Source organism: Megalobrama amblycephala, linkage group LG15, assembly GCF_018812025.1.
Source record: "Megalobrama amblycephala isolate DHTTF-2021 linkage group LG15, ASM1881202v1, whole genome shotgun sequence".
Taxonomy (NCBI): Eukaryota; Metazoa; Chordata; class Actinopteri; order Cypriniformes; family Xenocyprididae; genus Megalobrama; species Megalobrama amblycephala.
In genome coordinates this window covers 34,690,151-34,705,861 of record NC_063058.1, presented here as the reverse complement: position 1 = coordinate 34,705,861, position 15,711 = coordinate 34,690,151, and the positions used below count along the sequence as shown (strand labels likewise).

The 15,711-nt window shown below is 35.3% G+C and overlaps 2 protein-coding genes across 3 annotated transcripts; one reads left to right on the top strand and one right to left on the bottom strand.

The window, feature by feature from the left end:
- The first annotated feature begins 76 nt into the window (after nt 1-76).
- golt1bb (golgi transport 1Bb) lies at nt 77-4,128 on the top strand. 2 transcript variants are annotated; one of them, XM_048157713.1, is made up of 6 exons: nt 77-153; nt 227-370; nt 958-1,049; nt 1,623-1,801; nt 3,295-3,376; nt 3,491-4,128. In XM_048157713.1, the coding sequence occupies exons 2-6, from the start codon at nt 346-348 to the stop codon at nt 3,527-3,529; spliced, it is 417 nt and encodes a 138-aa protein (XP_048013670.1). In that variant the 5' UTR covers nt 77-153; nt 227-345; the 3' UTR covers nt 3,530-4,128. The 2 variants fall into 2 exon arrangements, with proteins under 2 accessions (XP_048013670.1, XP_048013671.1); XM_048157714.1 differs by lacking the exons at nt 77-153; nt 227-370 and adding an exon at nt 417-569.
- Nucleotides 4,129-6,580: 2,452 nt separating this feature from the next.
- On the bottom strand, nt 6,581-14,963 carry ldhbb (lactate dehydrogenase Bb). The gene is given in 9 exon segments (XM_048157710.1): nt 6,581-7,210; nt 7,213-7,222; nt 7,340-7,463; nt 7,673-7,790; nt 8,950-9,123; nt 9,198-9,371; nt 9,560-9,677; nt 12,961-13,097; nt 14,894-14,963. Coding segments are annotated over 9 exon segments (1,065 nt in total). The 5' UTR covers nt 14,949-14,963; the 3' UTR covers nt 6,581-7,055.
- Nucleotides 14,964-15,711: the final 748 nt, after the last annotated feature.

Here is a 15,711-nt window from a genome sequence, read left to right as displayed (position 1 = left end):
TCTTGTGGGATTTGTAGTTTTTTTTCTCTTATCCAGAATGCATCTGAATGCTACTGAAAACTACATTTCCCAGCAACACAGACAGAAGCGATTGGGTTCATTCAAACTAAAATCTTTGCAAGTATTTGCGTGGGAGTTGCACAATCGCGAGAGGTAGAAACACCTTTTAAATAAAATAAATAAATAATAATAATAATAATAAGCGGTTTTTGACCTTTTTTTGCAGAGCGTATCTGCGTCATTTCAGACGTTTAAAGTATCTCTACGTGTTTCCGGTGTCGTGGCGATCACACACAGAACAGTTTTACTCATCAGTCAGTAAACCTGCTGATAAACAACACAAACATGATTTCATTAACGGACTCACAGAGTAAGTCAAATTTACTGTATCTCTGCGTTATGTTGATCTAGATAGAAATATTGAAAATGCGGCTTTAAAGCTTGAAAATCTTCTTGAAGTGATGAAAGGGAATGAATGAGGATACACGGCCCGGCCTCTAACTGTACAATCAAATCTGGTAAAACTCTGACATGAGCTGTGATACCATGGTAACATCACTGACATTATGGTAATGTAGTATATAAATATGGTAATCATTAGATTTATCAATAGTATAACCATATTATACTGTTGCCTATCTATCTATCTATCTATCTATCTATCTATCTATCTATCTATCTATCTATCTATCTATCTATCTATCTATCTATCTATCTATCTATCTATCATGGCATTCTCTGAAGTGATGTGGAGTGCCATGCAAATACCATGGTATATGGTATTCAAATCTTTTCCAAAGCATAAAAAAAGAAGAAAAAGTCTAATGCAATTGCAAGTTGTACTTGTATACTTAATGTTAATTTCTGCAACCTCTCAAATATGACTCATTTGCATGCAGTAACTCTCTGTAGATTTGTAATTCAGCACTAATGAAGTCTGTTCTTGTGTTTGATCAGAGATCGGGATGGGGCTGACGGGTTTCGGCGTGTTTTTCCTCTTCTTCGGAATGATTCTGTTCTTTGATAAAGCACTTTTGGCCATAGGAAATGTGAGTGTGTGATTTAACATGGAAACAAAGTTCCAGTAAAATGTGATGTGAATGCTCAGATTTGTGTTATTAAAGGATTAGTTCACTTTTAAATAAAATTTTCCTGATAATTTACTCACCCCCATGTCCTCCAATATGTTCATGTCTTTTTTTTTCAGTCGAAAAGAAATGAAGGTTTTTGATGAAAACATTCCAGGATTTTTCTCCATATAGTGGACTTCAGTGGAGCCCAAACGGTTTGAGTTTGCATCTATGGTAGGACATGCAGCATGTTTATAAATCAGATACAGTTGTATTTTTTTCAAAATGACCGATCGTTTCACTAGATAAGACCTTATTCCTCGTCTGGTATCGTTTAAAGCCCTTTGAAGCTGCACTGAAACTGTAATTTTGACCTTCAACTGTTTGGAGACCATTGAAGTCCACTATAAGGAGAAAATCCTGGAATGTTTTCATCAAAAACCTTTTCGACTGACAGGGTGAGTAAATTATCAGGAAAATTTTATTTAAAAGTGGACTAATCCTTTAACCCTCCTTCTTGAACTGAACATGAATGTCTGTGTGTGTTTGTAGATCTTGTTTGTTGCAGGTCTCTCATTTGTTATCGGACTGGAACGGACTTTCAGGTTCTTCTTCCAGCGGCATAAAATGAAAGCCACTGGTTTCTTTCTGGGAGGTGTTTTCGTGGTGCTCATCGGATGGCCGATTGTAGGTGTCGTCCTGGAGGTCTATGGATTTTTCCTTCTCTTCCGGTGAGTTTTTTTGTTGCTGTTGTTGCTTTTTTATTAATAAATAAACCCTGTTTCGGGTGGTTTTGCATGACCATAAAGGGGTTTATTTTTATTCATTTTAAAGCTACACTATGTAACTTTTTTCGTTCAAAATTAATAAAAAATTTAATGTCAGCATGAAATGGAAGTTGCGATAGTCTTTGATTCACTATTGTGACCACAGGATGTAAAAAAAAAGTCTGAAATATCTCTGAATAAGGTCTCGATCACAAACATAGCTGTCAATCATGACGTTACACTCCATTTCCATAGCATCAAATAACTAACTAAAAGCAAACTTACTGAAAAAACACACATTTGAGCAAATGTCAGCGTGATAACTACCTAAAATGACAATCTTCGGAAAAAAAATAATTAAAGCGTAATTGGATTTTTTGATTTCTATACTGCAGCCAGCCACCAGGGGGCGATTAGTGCTTTGGCTTCACTTTTCAGGACATGTGCGACACACCTGGTTGTGACGCATATCAGACGCATATACTATCCATCCTAAATAGTATGTGAGATTAGAATAAGTGCGTCCCAAAGCATAGTATGTTGAAAAGAGTCCCAGGATGGTCTATTATTTCTGGTAGATTTTCAAAGTGTGGATCCGTGCACACTATAACGGCTAATATTGCCCACAACCCATTGCGCTTTGGAGGAGGATTCGGCTCAGAACTGCAAACACTAATTTATTACGCAATTTTATGATGCGATAGTGTTGGGGAACGTTAGTTTTAAAAGTAATGCATTACGATATTGCATTACTGCTTAAAAAAGTAACTGATTGTGCTAGTTACTTTTTATGGAAAGTAATGCGTTACATTACTTTTGCGTTACTTTCTCTCTCCTGGGCTGGGCTGTTTGTTTGTTTTTATAACAACAAAAAAGTTCTCTTTTTGGCAAATGTAAAGGCCCTTTCACATCAAAAGTGAAACGAATAAGCTTCATGCTGAAGGAAATGCAAATTCACGCCTGTACAGTAGAGGGCGCAGCTTAAACAAACCTTTCAGCTGTGCTGCCATTCTGGAATACAGAAGAATAGGACGCTGGAGAAGTAAATATATGCTCACGTTTAGTCTAGAATAACCGTCATGTTCACACACATCGCCTCTGCACTCCTGATTTCACTCAACATGAGCGCCATCAGTTAGTAAATGTGAAAACAAAGTAACTCAGATATTATTCTTTTTCTTTACTAAAAGAGTACATATTTTTAGGGCGTAGTATAAGTAGGTGAAGTAGGATGCAGCATGAGTGAAACCGCTTCACAAACAAGAACAAATGTAGGGCGGGGCTTGATTTTGTCCGTGGGGAATTGGCTGGATGGTTGTGGTTTGCTATTGGTGGATCTCATGTGAGTGACAGGTTGCCCCGCCCTCATCATCAGAGAAAAGATTTCACAGCAAGAAGGAGGGGAAGTTCTTCTGAATATAATACTTGTTTTTAATTGGATCTCCATCTGTTTTCAGGGGCTTTTTCCCAGTAGCGGTTGGCTTCATTAGGCGGGTGCCTATTCTGGGATCTTTACTGAACCTTCCTGGCATCAGTGGAGTAAGTCAACCACAGTTTGCTGACTATTGTCACTAGTTTGGTGTTTTGTGCTTGCGTAAGTGACAGATACTTGTCAAATGATTCGTTTTGACTGTTTTTCTGTTTCTCTTTCAGCTTGTAGATAAAGTCGGTGAGAGCAACACCATGGTATAACGGTCAACGGTTTAGTTTTTTGTTTTAGTTTTCTATGAGTGGCTCATATTTATATTTGTCATAATGTGCGTCGGGCTCGGCGTCTTGCTGGCCAACCTCTCTGAACCACATATGAGATTTTTTGATATTTTACCTGTGAAGAAGTTTGTGTTTTTTCTGGGACTGATAACCAAACCAAGTCAGGCGATGTCATTGTTGCTGCATCACGCGTCTCCCTCCAGGGACAGGGACCACTGCACCCCAAATGACGACTAGATGAGCGGACGATGAAGATCCACTGAAGGAATCGCTGGGTTCTGAATAAAGTCGTTACTGTTTTTTTTTTTTTTTTTTTTAAATGTTTTTATGTGCCAACTTGGTTTGTTTTGCTCTTTTTAATTGTCAAAATCTTGAGGCTAATTTGGACTTTTTCCACATGAGCTCCACCTAGTGGAGCGGAGACTGTTTCATAGCGCACACGAGGACATTCAGCAACCTGCGTGATATGCTGTTATATTACATGACTGACTTGTTTAAGTATTTGTACATACTTGAAATGTGAGACTAATATACATTTTTACCGACAAAGATCCTGTTTAATAAATGGATTATATCCTTGACGATCCAGCTATCTGTTGCCTGACATCACATCTACAGCCTTATATAAGTGCTCAGTGCAAACATTACACAAAAAATTTATATATTTGTAGCATTTGGCTTACACATTGCATTTCAATATCAACATTTAGTGTGTACATTTGAGTAGTTCCCTTAACTAACAGTCATTTGGAAGTGCAACAATGTCAGTCAAAAGTTTGGACACACCTACATTTTCTTATATGACGACTTCACATTTCGTGATTAAATGTGACCCGAATGAAAACTCATATTTGAGTTTTTTCTTTGGATTCCAGCTCGTCTCAAGTCTCTTCACTCGGCGGCCATATTTGCAATACACTATTATGTGATTAATTCTCAAAACAATCAATATATCATACACTTTAGTTAAGCGCGATCTGCTGTGATGTCACAATCAAGTTGAATTGTGGGATATAGAGCTGCTTGAAGTGTACATCAGAGTAGACTCGCTCCCTCAGTCAAAATTCAAGAGGACGAGGGTCTGAATATAAACTAGCCTCATCCACTTCATGAAGTGGAACGCTCTTCAAAATGGCAGCAGTGATTCCCCGAGGGGAAGTGCTTAGGGAAGTTCGCAAGTGCATGTCTAAAATTGGAGTTGAAGTCCTATCTGAATGGGGAAATCCTGAAATCTCAAAAACTGCTAGGCAAACTCACAATAACATATTTCAAATCAGCAACAAAATCAGTCATGAACTGTCCTATTAATGTTGTTTCTTATGCTCAAATAGCGTTTAAAAAGCTTATTTTTCAGCCTTGATTAGCCAATGCGCATGTGCAGTCCTAATAGCGAGTCTCAGGTTTCTATGGGAACCGGAGCTTCTAACGGCAGCTGCAGTGATGCAATGACTTTATCAATCAGCGATTAGCTCTTTTACTTGGAAGGCGGGATGTAGCTATTCCGCCATATTGCGCGTTGCAGTTTCTCCCATAACTAATGGAGGAGGTGAACCGTCTTTCTATACTGTACCAAAGACTATAGAATAACACAAGACGCGTCACTCGTATTGTTTTGAATGGGAGAAAGACGTCCCATTACAGAAGTCCCATTCATCCATATAAGTCCCGCCTTCTAAATAAGAGCCAATCGCCGATTGGTAAAGTCATCGCGTCACTGCAGCGGCCATTAGAAGCTTCGGTTTCTATAGAAACAGTCAGACGCGCGCCTCCGAAATGAGACACAAGAGACGCGCATTTAGGACTGATCCAGCCTGAAAAATACAATTTTTTGTCATGATTCGAGCGTTTAGAAACAAATTTATGAGACAATCGTTGTAAGATTTCATTGGTGATTTCAAATATGAAATTTAATCGAAAGCTTGGCAAACAGCCTTGGAGAATTTGATGTTTCCCAATTCAAAGAGATAGGAGTTGCACTTGTATGCCCGAGAGGCGTTTCTAAGATGGCCGCCGAGTGAAATTACTTGTCTTAAAGGGACTTTGACTGTACGCACACCGGTGGATTTTTGTAACCAGGCATACTTGTACACGCAGGTTGCACATGAGCATTTATTTATTTATTTATTGCAGTAACTGCTAAGTGTATTACTGCCCTCCTCAGGTCAAAGTTTGAACTAAATTGTCATATACAATATGCTAGTGCAAGTATATAACTAAACAATTATATAACTATATAACAAGTATATAACTATATAACAATTAGTTCAAACTTTGACCTGTGGAGGGCAGTAATACACTTAAGCCCCGGGTATACTTCACTTTCCGCGCCCGGACGCGTCGCGTGCAGTCGCATCCGCGTGTCTTTCAAAGTATAGTAAACCAAGGATGCGCTTGGATGACAGAGTTCGACACATGAGCAGTGCAATTTTTCCTATTCTACTACCAGACAACCGGACATTTGTTAGGCAGGATCGGAGAAGAAAAATAGTGCAGCACCATTGCAACATAGTTCAGAAGATACACCAAGAGAACAGGAGTCAAAAACGATGGAGAAGGCATGCTTTTGAGTTTACTCGTCTTATTTTTGAATCGTTCTTTACACACTCTTCTTTGACGACTGCACATTGTGCTCAGTACTGTGCGTATTGCCACCTAGTGGACTTTTCTTTCTGCGTGCACGAACGCGGACAGCTGAAGTATACCCGGGGCTTTAGCAGCGTTTACACTGCTGGAATTCTAATAGAGAAGAAGAAGAGAGCTAGTTCAAGATGAGCATTTATGGTTAAAACGTATATAATTTAAAAAAATGTTTTAGAAAATAAGCAATGGTTTCTCTAGATAAGACTCTTATTCCTCGTCTGGGATCGTGTAGAACGTTTTGAAGCTGCACTGAAACTGACATTTTGACCTTCAACTGTTTGGTGCCCATTGAAGTCCACTATATGGAGAAAAATCCTGGAATGTTTTCATCAAAATCTTAATTTCTTTTCGACTGAAGAGAGAAGGACATGGACATCTTGAATGACATGGAGGTGAGTAAATTATCAGGAAAATTTAATTTGAAAGTGAACTAATCCTTTAAAAGCTTGATGATGCTTTTCCTTCACAATCCATGCATTTTTTGATTAAAAAATTGTTAGTTTTGCAAATTAATTCAAATGTTGGCACAATTTATATTTGTCTACAAAGCTAATTTGATCAGAAACGTTTGGATTAAAAGGTTTTTAGGATCATAAGAAACATCAATTCAGTCAAGTGTGTCCAAACTTTTTGACTTGTAGCGTATAATATTCACCGTAAGCTTTCAGACACCAAGATCTACTTTCAAACAAAGTGCTAATGTGACAGTCATGTGTTATGTAAATGTAAATTCAGACCCCTAAATCATTTGATAGTACGATTAATTATGTAATACTAGATATTTTAAAAAAAAATCCTCCAGTGAAGCGCTCAAGCAGTGATCAAACATGTGACGCTGTGAATGAAAGCTCTTGGTTGTGAGTTCGCGTCACAGATCTTTAAGGTCTCTCTGGATGTGCCACAGCATGTCTGCGCTCTTCTTCAGCTGCGCGACTTCGTCGCTGGTCAGAGTCATGTTGACCACGCTGCCCACTCCAGCGCTGTTCAACACGCACGGCAGGCTCAGGAAGACCTCGTCCCGATCCCGTACATACCCTGCAACAAACATCTTCATTCAGGCCTGGAAATGGGTTTCATTATTTTTGCTGTCAGTGTGACAACATGCCCCACTATAAGGTGAAGGTGTTTAATGAATAGTAATACTGTCCTGACCTTCACCATGGTGGAAACGGGATGGACTCGGTTCAGGTTCTTCATGAGGCTCTCGGTCAGGTCGGCCACACTCAAGCCGATGGCCCAGTTAGTGTAACCCTTCAGTCGGATCACCTCATAAGCACTGCGGTGAACAGAATTACTGAATTATAAACTATATTTATTTGTGAGATGATAACTAGACACCACACTGAATCAATCACCCAGTGTAGTGAAGTCATGTGACGAGTGTCTCATATTGTTCCATACTGATTCACGTTTTTGCAGTATGCATTTTGGATGATCTATTCTTTAGTGAGGAATAAGAACAAAAAGACGAACTCATTGCCGTACCTGTCCACGACCTTCTTGTGCGTTTCTTTCCAGTTCTCTCTGTCCGTGTCTTTGCCAATGTCTGGATTGAGTTTCTGCAGACTGACTCCTGCCACATTAGTGCCGCTCCAAACAGGAACTGCAATACAAACACAGAGAGAGCATGAGTGCTTGAACAATATGAAATTTTCAAAATTTGATGGCAATATTTATGGTTTTATTTTATATTATATTATATGTTTGTTGTTAATAAATAGAATGTATTTTAAAAACATAACATTTTACAATTTATATAATTGTATTTATATTTTGACAATTTTTTTAAATTTATTATTATTTTAATAATGCATATGGCTTAATAATGTTATTATTATGACTTAATAATAATGTTATTATTTATAATATTTTATTTATTAAATTATTATTATTATTTATTATAATATTTATTTATACTTTATTATTATAATATATAATTTATAAATTTAAAATAATACATATTAATTATAATTATTTTAATAATAATTTTGTTATTTACTGTATTTATAGTTTATTATTTATAATACTCTTATTTAAATATTATTTATTTTTTATATTTTATTATTAATTATATATAATGTATTATTATTATTATACATTTAAAATAATAAATGCTCATTATAATTATTTTAATAATAATTGTATTTATTATATTTATAGTTTATTATTTATAATATTTAAATATTTATTTTAATAATAATTAATATTAGTACTTTTAATAATTGTATTATTTATAATTTATTTTAATATATTTTATTATTAAGTATATATAATTTATTATTATTAAATATTAATTATAATAGTTTAATAAATTAATTATTCATTATATTTTTAGTTTATTTATTATAATAATTATTATTTTAATATTTTTATTTATTTTAATGCATACGGATTATAATATTTTAATAATAATTTTATTCTTTTTAATATTTATTTTAATACATTTTATTACTAATTATATATAACTTATTATTATTATTATATTTTTAAATGAATAAATATTAATTATTTATTGTAATAATTGTATTATTTATGATATTTTAGTTGATTATTTTGATTAATTATTATTTACATTATTTCTATTTTTAATAATACGAATTACTAATATTTGTATATATGATGAAATTTAAAAATATATATATTTAAATATTATATATATTTAAACATATGTAAATATTGTATACATTTATTTTATATAATAGTTGTATAATTTATTTTACTAATATATACACACAATTATATATTTGTCTGGATTGTCTCACCGCTGGAGTCTCCATGTTCTCCCAGAATCCATCCATTGAAGCTGCTGGAGTGGATGCCCAACCTCTCGGCCATCAGGTAACGAAAGCGAGCCGAGTCCAGGTTGGTTCCGCTGCCGATGACGCGGTGCTTCGGCAGGCCGCTCAGCTTCCAGGTCACATAGGTCAAAACGTCCACTGTATGGGCAGAAAAACTGTGTGTTATAAAAGCAAATGAAGTGTGAGATGTATGATAGTGTGTGTGTGTGTACCTGGGTTGGACACTACAATGAGGATGCAGTTGGGACTGTATCTGACGATCTGAGGGATGATGTGTTTGAAGATGTTGACGTTTCTCTGCACCAGATTCAGTCTGCTCTCGCCCTCCTGTTGACGAACGCCTGCCGTTACCACCACGATACGAGAGTTGGCCGTCACAGAGTAATCTAAAGGAGAAAACATTTCAGAAGGCAGCATTTTCAGCTCTCTTTTGAAAGAAACCACTCAAATTTCCCAAGCAACCATATCGTAACATGCTACAAAACTTTAGTGACTGCACAGCATAGGCAACCACCAGCATCATAGTGAGGATTCAGCACGAGTAAGTGCTGAGGGGACAGAAGAAGTGTGCTACCTTTTCCTGAGACGATCTTGGGCGTCTTTAGGAAGAGACTCCCGTGCTGTAAGTCCATCATCTCTCCCTTGAGTTTGTCCTCGACCACGTCCACCAGCGCCAGCTCGTCCGCCAGCTCCTACAGACGCCAGAAAATCAACAGACATTAAAGAAAATGACTCAAGTTTGCATCCCAAATTACATACTCATGCTATGCACAAGTACGTACTTCGTTTTAAAATAATATTTTAAAATACTGCTTACAATGATAGATAGAAATATAAAAATATAATAGAAAATATAATAATATGAAAAATAGATATAATAATCAATGTTTTTTTTAGATGATTTTTGCTTTAATAATCTCTGGACAATTACACCTAGACATTACTGACTTTATGAATCCCACAAAAATGTAAAAATAAAATGAAAATATTAAAGGGCCAAGCAATCATCAGTAAAATGCATATAGTAAAAAGCATTTTATTTCACATACTTTATTGTAGTTAGTGGCAATATTTTGTTCAGTTATAGCACCACCAACAGGCGCAATCCCACCACTTTTTTATGTGTCCTCAGAGTGTGCCCATAAATGTGTCAAATTTGGTGAAACTATCTCATTTCGTTTAGGAGTTATAGACATGTATATGTATGAGTGCATTAAAAAATGACCCATTCATGACTTTGATTGCATTTTTTTGCCACTTACTATCAAAATTTTGTCATTTGGGCTATAACACATGGCCAACCACCCATTTCCAAATTTTCTTATGGTGGTTTCATCTCGATTGGAGTAACGGTTTCGAAGATATCCGTGAATGTTGTTTTAACGCTAAATCACAACGTTGCACAAACCATAAGGCGAAACCTAGCGTGTTAGGCATCGTTGGACTCGGCAAAGATTCAGGAATCTATAAAATTAAAAAAAAAAAAACATCAAAAGTTATGAGCATATAAATATTTGATTTCACCACTAGGTGGCGCCGTCTCAAAACTTCTCAGGCTCCTTCAGGGCATTGTACTGATGACCCATATCGAGTTTCATAATGATACACTAATGCGTAAAAAAAACAACAAAAAAAACATTTTGCTACAAAATGCAAAATGGCCGATATGGTAAAATGGGCTATATGCACGGTTACTTCCTGGTTGTCGTTAAACCAGCTTGGGCATTTCCGGTGAACTGTTAGCTGTTCATTCTGTACTCGCTGTACATCGACACAAAACCATCAATGGTTGACTTTTTTAATGTTGTATTCATATTTTAATGCAGTTATCACGTTTACCTAATTTGCCAATAAACCAGTTTTATTAATTGCAATAAAGACAAAGCTATTGGGAGCGTTTAAAAACGCTCTGTAATTAGACACGCACGCGCATTATTTTCCAGCACTTCAAACATTATTTGTTCATCCTTCTGAGATTGCCCCCATTGTAAAACCAAACGTATAAAAATGTAGGAAATTCAACATTTGATAGAAAACACTTATTTAAAAATAAAAAAAGACAATAATTACCACTTTAACCAGCAGGTGGCGACAGAGTAGCATTTATTTGCGCATTTATCCGCCATAATCCTTTTTCACTTCGTTTTTGACTAAATATTAAACATTATAAAATAACTAGGTTTAAAAATACATTTTGTGAAGTATGAAATACTCAAAAAATCTCATGAAAAACAATAACTTTTCTTGTGAATGAATGACACAGAAAGCGAGCACCGCGCTCTCCCTTTGTAATCACAGAAGCTGTCAGTCAGTGCAGCGCAAGATCAATGATTTCAGCACACTTGTGAAAACACATTTTATTCAATTAATCTAACTAAAGTGCACAATAAATATTTAATTTTTGAAGCTTTTTTCACATAAAAGTGTGAAAACTGATGGTCGAATTGAATTTAGCCGAGGAGGAACACCGAGGTACGTCTTTATTTATTTATTTTTTGTGCTCCGGACCAGTAGGTGGCGCTGTGCCGAAACACAGCATGTAGCCTCAGGTCATATATGTGATGATGTACCAAGTTTGGTCAGAATACGCTAAAGCGTTGCGGAGATATAGCGTTGCGTCCAATTTGGCATTTTTGTTTACGTGTTATTCGAGAATGGTTGTGTTTATCAAAAAGCTTTTGATTACTTTTTGCCAGCATAGTCTGAAGATGATCTGGTTTGATTTTCATAAAAATTGGAGCAATCGTCTAGGAGGAGTTCAAAAAAGCTTTTTTGGCGGGAAAATTTGGCAGGGAAAGTTTCTTGATGGAAATTACGTCAATCGTATTGAGCCAAGGAATCAGAGGAAAAAAGTTTGTTTCTAACCCTTGTGGTTCAAAAGTTAAAATGTAAACATGAGTGAAATTTTGGACAAGTGGTGGCGCTAGAGAGTTTGATCTAGAGACACCAAATTTGCTGTAGTTAATGTTGGGACTGCCATAGACTCCCAAAGCAGAAGAAGAATAATAAGGACGCCAACGGATACTATATAAATTATACATACATACATACATATATATATATATATATATATATATATATATTGCATTTTGCTTATACACCGCATTCCAAATTACTATGCAAGTGACATATCAGTAAGATTTCAGTAGAATAAACATTCAGATTTTAGTTTTTCTAAGAAAATGTTTGTTTGTTTATTTATCCATGTCTTATAACTGGTATCAATCTCAGACAAAATTATTAGCCAGGTTAATGGAAACCCTACTTAGAGGTTGTTCCACATTATTAAGCAAGTCACAGTTCTCATTCAATATGGGGAGGAAGAAAGATCTTTCTGAAGATGAAAAGCATGAAATGGTGCAATCTTGTGCAAAAGGCACGAAAACAACTAATATTGTGTACAATATTAGTTGTTTTCATGCCTTTTGCACAACATTTTTGTCTGAGATTGATACCAGTTATCTAAAAAGACATGGATAAATAAACAAACAAACATTTTTTTAGAAAAAAAAATCTGAATGTTTATTCTACTGAAATCTTACTGATATGTCACTTGCATAATAATTTGGAACGTGGTGTATATTAATGTCACATCAACAGCCATTATAGTTTGTCTTCAAACTCAAACTTTTATTTTGTCCTAGTTTAGTTATTTGTCAGCCTGTTAGACTCGTCTGTGTCTGTGCTGGCCGTGGTTCTTCACCTTTAGTCTAATTGGACAAAGGGATCAAAGTCAAGCGCAGACAAACACGGCCTAAATCTGCTGGAAAATGACTGATATTGTGACCCACTGACTCACTGACATCATCAGCATGAGCAAAATGTTCATTCCCTCTTGTATAATCAATAAACAAACAAGGTATTTGCCCAGGAATATGTTTGTGCTTTGGTCACAAAGTCCGAATTACGTTGGCGAGTACAGCCTGTCGCGATCAATGACTTCATGACGACCGCGTGAGCGTTTTACAGTCTCACCCGCAGCAGAATGCTGACGGCACAGGCCATGCCAACCTGTCCCACGCCGACCACCGTCACTTTGTTCCTCGGCGGTTCAGCCGGCCCGCTGAACAGAGGAGTGATGAGCTTCTGCAGGACTGATGCCATATTCAACACTGCAGAGGAATAAAATCAGAACGTAGAAATTCAGCCGACATCTGCGTAATATCTCAATTATTTCTCAATAGTTTGTGCTCAGATTTGTGATCTGAATCAAAAGTCAGATATCTCAATATAAACTCATATTTCCCAGTAAATTCTCACAAGATTAATTGATCTACCTCTCAGGGTTATTACAATTATCATGTTACTTAAACATTTTCAAAAACATGCACACATTTTATTTTTATATATATATATATATATATATATATATATATATATATATATATATATATATATATATACACATATACATAAATTTATATATATATCTCACATAAATGTTCTGTATTGCGTATATATTTGTGTGTGTGTGTCTGCATATATATTTACAAACTTTTGTTAGATGCAGTTAATCATGATTAATCGATTTGAAGGCACTAATTTGCAACTTTTATGTTATTTATATGTATATATTTATTTAATATACTGCACATATATTAATATATATTATTTATTAATATATAAAATTTATAAATTATATATATTCATTAAAAATGTATATATACACACATTTACAAACTTTTGTTAGATGCGATTAATCATGATTAATCGATTTGACAGCACTAATTTTCAACTATAATATATGTTATTTATATGTATATATGTATATAATATACTGTACATATATTTTATCTTATTAATTAATATATAAAATATATAAATTATATATATTCATCGAAAATGTGTATGTATATATATATATATATATATATATATATATATATATATATATACACACATATATTTACAAACTTTTATGTTAGATGCGAACAATCATTATTAATCTATTTGACAGCACTAATAAAAAATATATATATAAAATATGCATATATATATATATATATATATATATATATATATATATATATATATAGGCATATTTTAACTACAAATTAAAAATAAAGTGAAACATAGATTTAAAAATGAATTATTAAAATATTATCTCATTGATACTAACATGCTTCCTCTATATAAAACTTATTATTCTGGAAAAAACAATTTAAAAAAGTAGTAAGTAGTTACTGTAGTAATAACTATAAATTATGCATAATTACATGCAAATAACCCTAAACCAAACCCTTATCCTAATCCTAAAGTAAGTACATATAGTTAATTAATATTACTCAGTACAGTATAATTACACTGTAACATGGACACCTTAAAATAAAGTGTAACCAAAAACTTTGCATACCGAATGAAGTCATTTTAAAGAATTTGGAAGTAAAATACGAGGTTAATTTGTGGTGAAGCAAGCAAATCTCAAGAGAACATGCTGGTTAAGTTAGTCCCAGATTAAGTTTTGCCCGAACAACCTCTAACCATGTTGATGATTAAAAACTTCACCAAGCAACAATTCCCAAAACACTGTCCTCAGGCGACAGAAATGGAGAATCCTATAACCTCATCTCATAACTAAAACCATCACAGATGACACAGAAATCCAGCAGCATGTGGCACAGCAAGACCTCACCTGTACAGATGCTCTTCAGTAAATCACACAAGCATCACAAGAAATCTGCTGTAATGCAGCAACCTGCTTCCTGTTTATCTGCTGCTGGTCTGTATAGATCAAGGTCACTTACAGGACACTCCTCCAGAGATGTGGACAAACACACACGTCCTGTCCTATATACACTCAAACAAACTCTGTTCCTCACGTGACGCTCCTCTCGTGTCCAGTCAAGGTCATTCAAGACTATATTTCTGCATCCACTCTTATTGAGACACACGCACATGTCAGTCTTACCTTGTCTGTAGAGGCTTTGCGCGCCCAGGTAGAGATACCACCATGAGACGAGCATGTTACTGTTGTTTATATTAGGGCACCACCGCAGTATGTCTGTCTCTGCAGTCAGTGCAGTGCCCGCTCCTGTGCCAGGCTAATGGAGTTACTGTAATCCGCTGCCATCTGCTGTACAGCCGCTAAAACACACGGGGAGATTAAAACAAACGAGGGATCACGCGACATTGGTCCTGGTCAGGAGCACAGGTGAAGCCGTGAATTAGCATAGTTCATGTAGCCTATACTGACACATGTCACTTTCTAAATAGCCTTACTTATGAGTGACAGGGTCAGAGAGCAGATAAATTACTAATTAAATAGCCTACTCTTGACATACAGCAAGCAAAATCCGCATGATTGTCAAATAACAATAATATCGTAATAAAAATATTTAAGATGTAGGCAAGCCTACATTGTGCCGATCTAATTGCCGATAAATAAGTCACTTTAAAGGGTTAGTTCACACAAAAATGAAAATAATGTCATTAATTACTCACGCTCATGCCGTTCCACACCTGTAAGACATTAATCTTCGGAACACAAATTAAGATATTTTTGTTGAAATCCGAGTGAGGCCTTCATAGCCAGCAATATCATTTCCTCTCTCAAGATCCATTAATGTACTAAAAACATTCAGTCGTTCAATATTAATATTATAAAGCGACAAGAATATTTTTGGTGCGTCAAAAAAAACAAAATAACGACTTATAAAGTGATGGCCGATTTCAAAACACTGCTTCAGGAAGATTCGGAGCGCCAAAGTCACGTGATTTCAGCAGTTT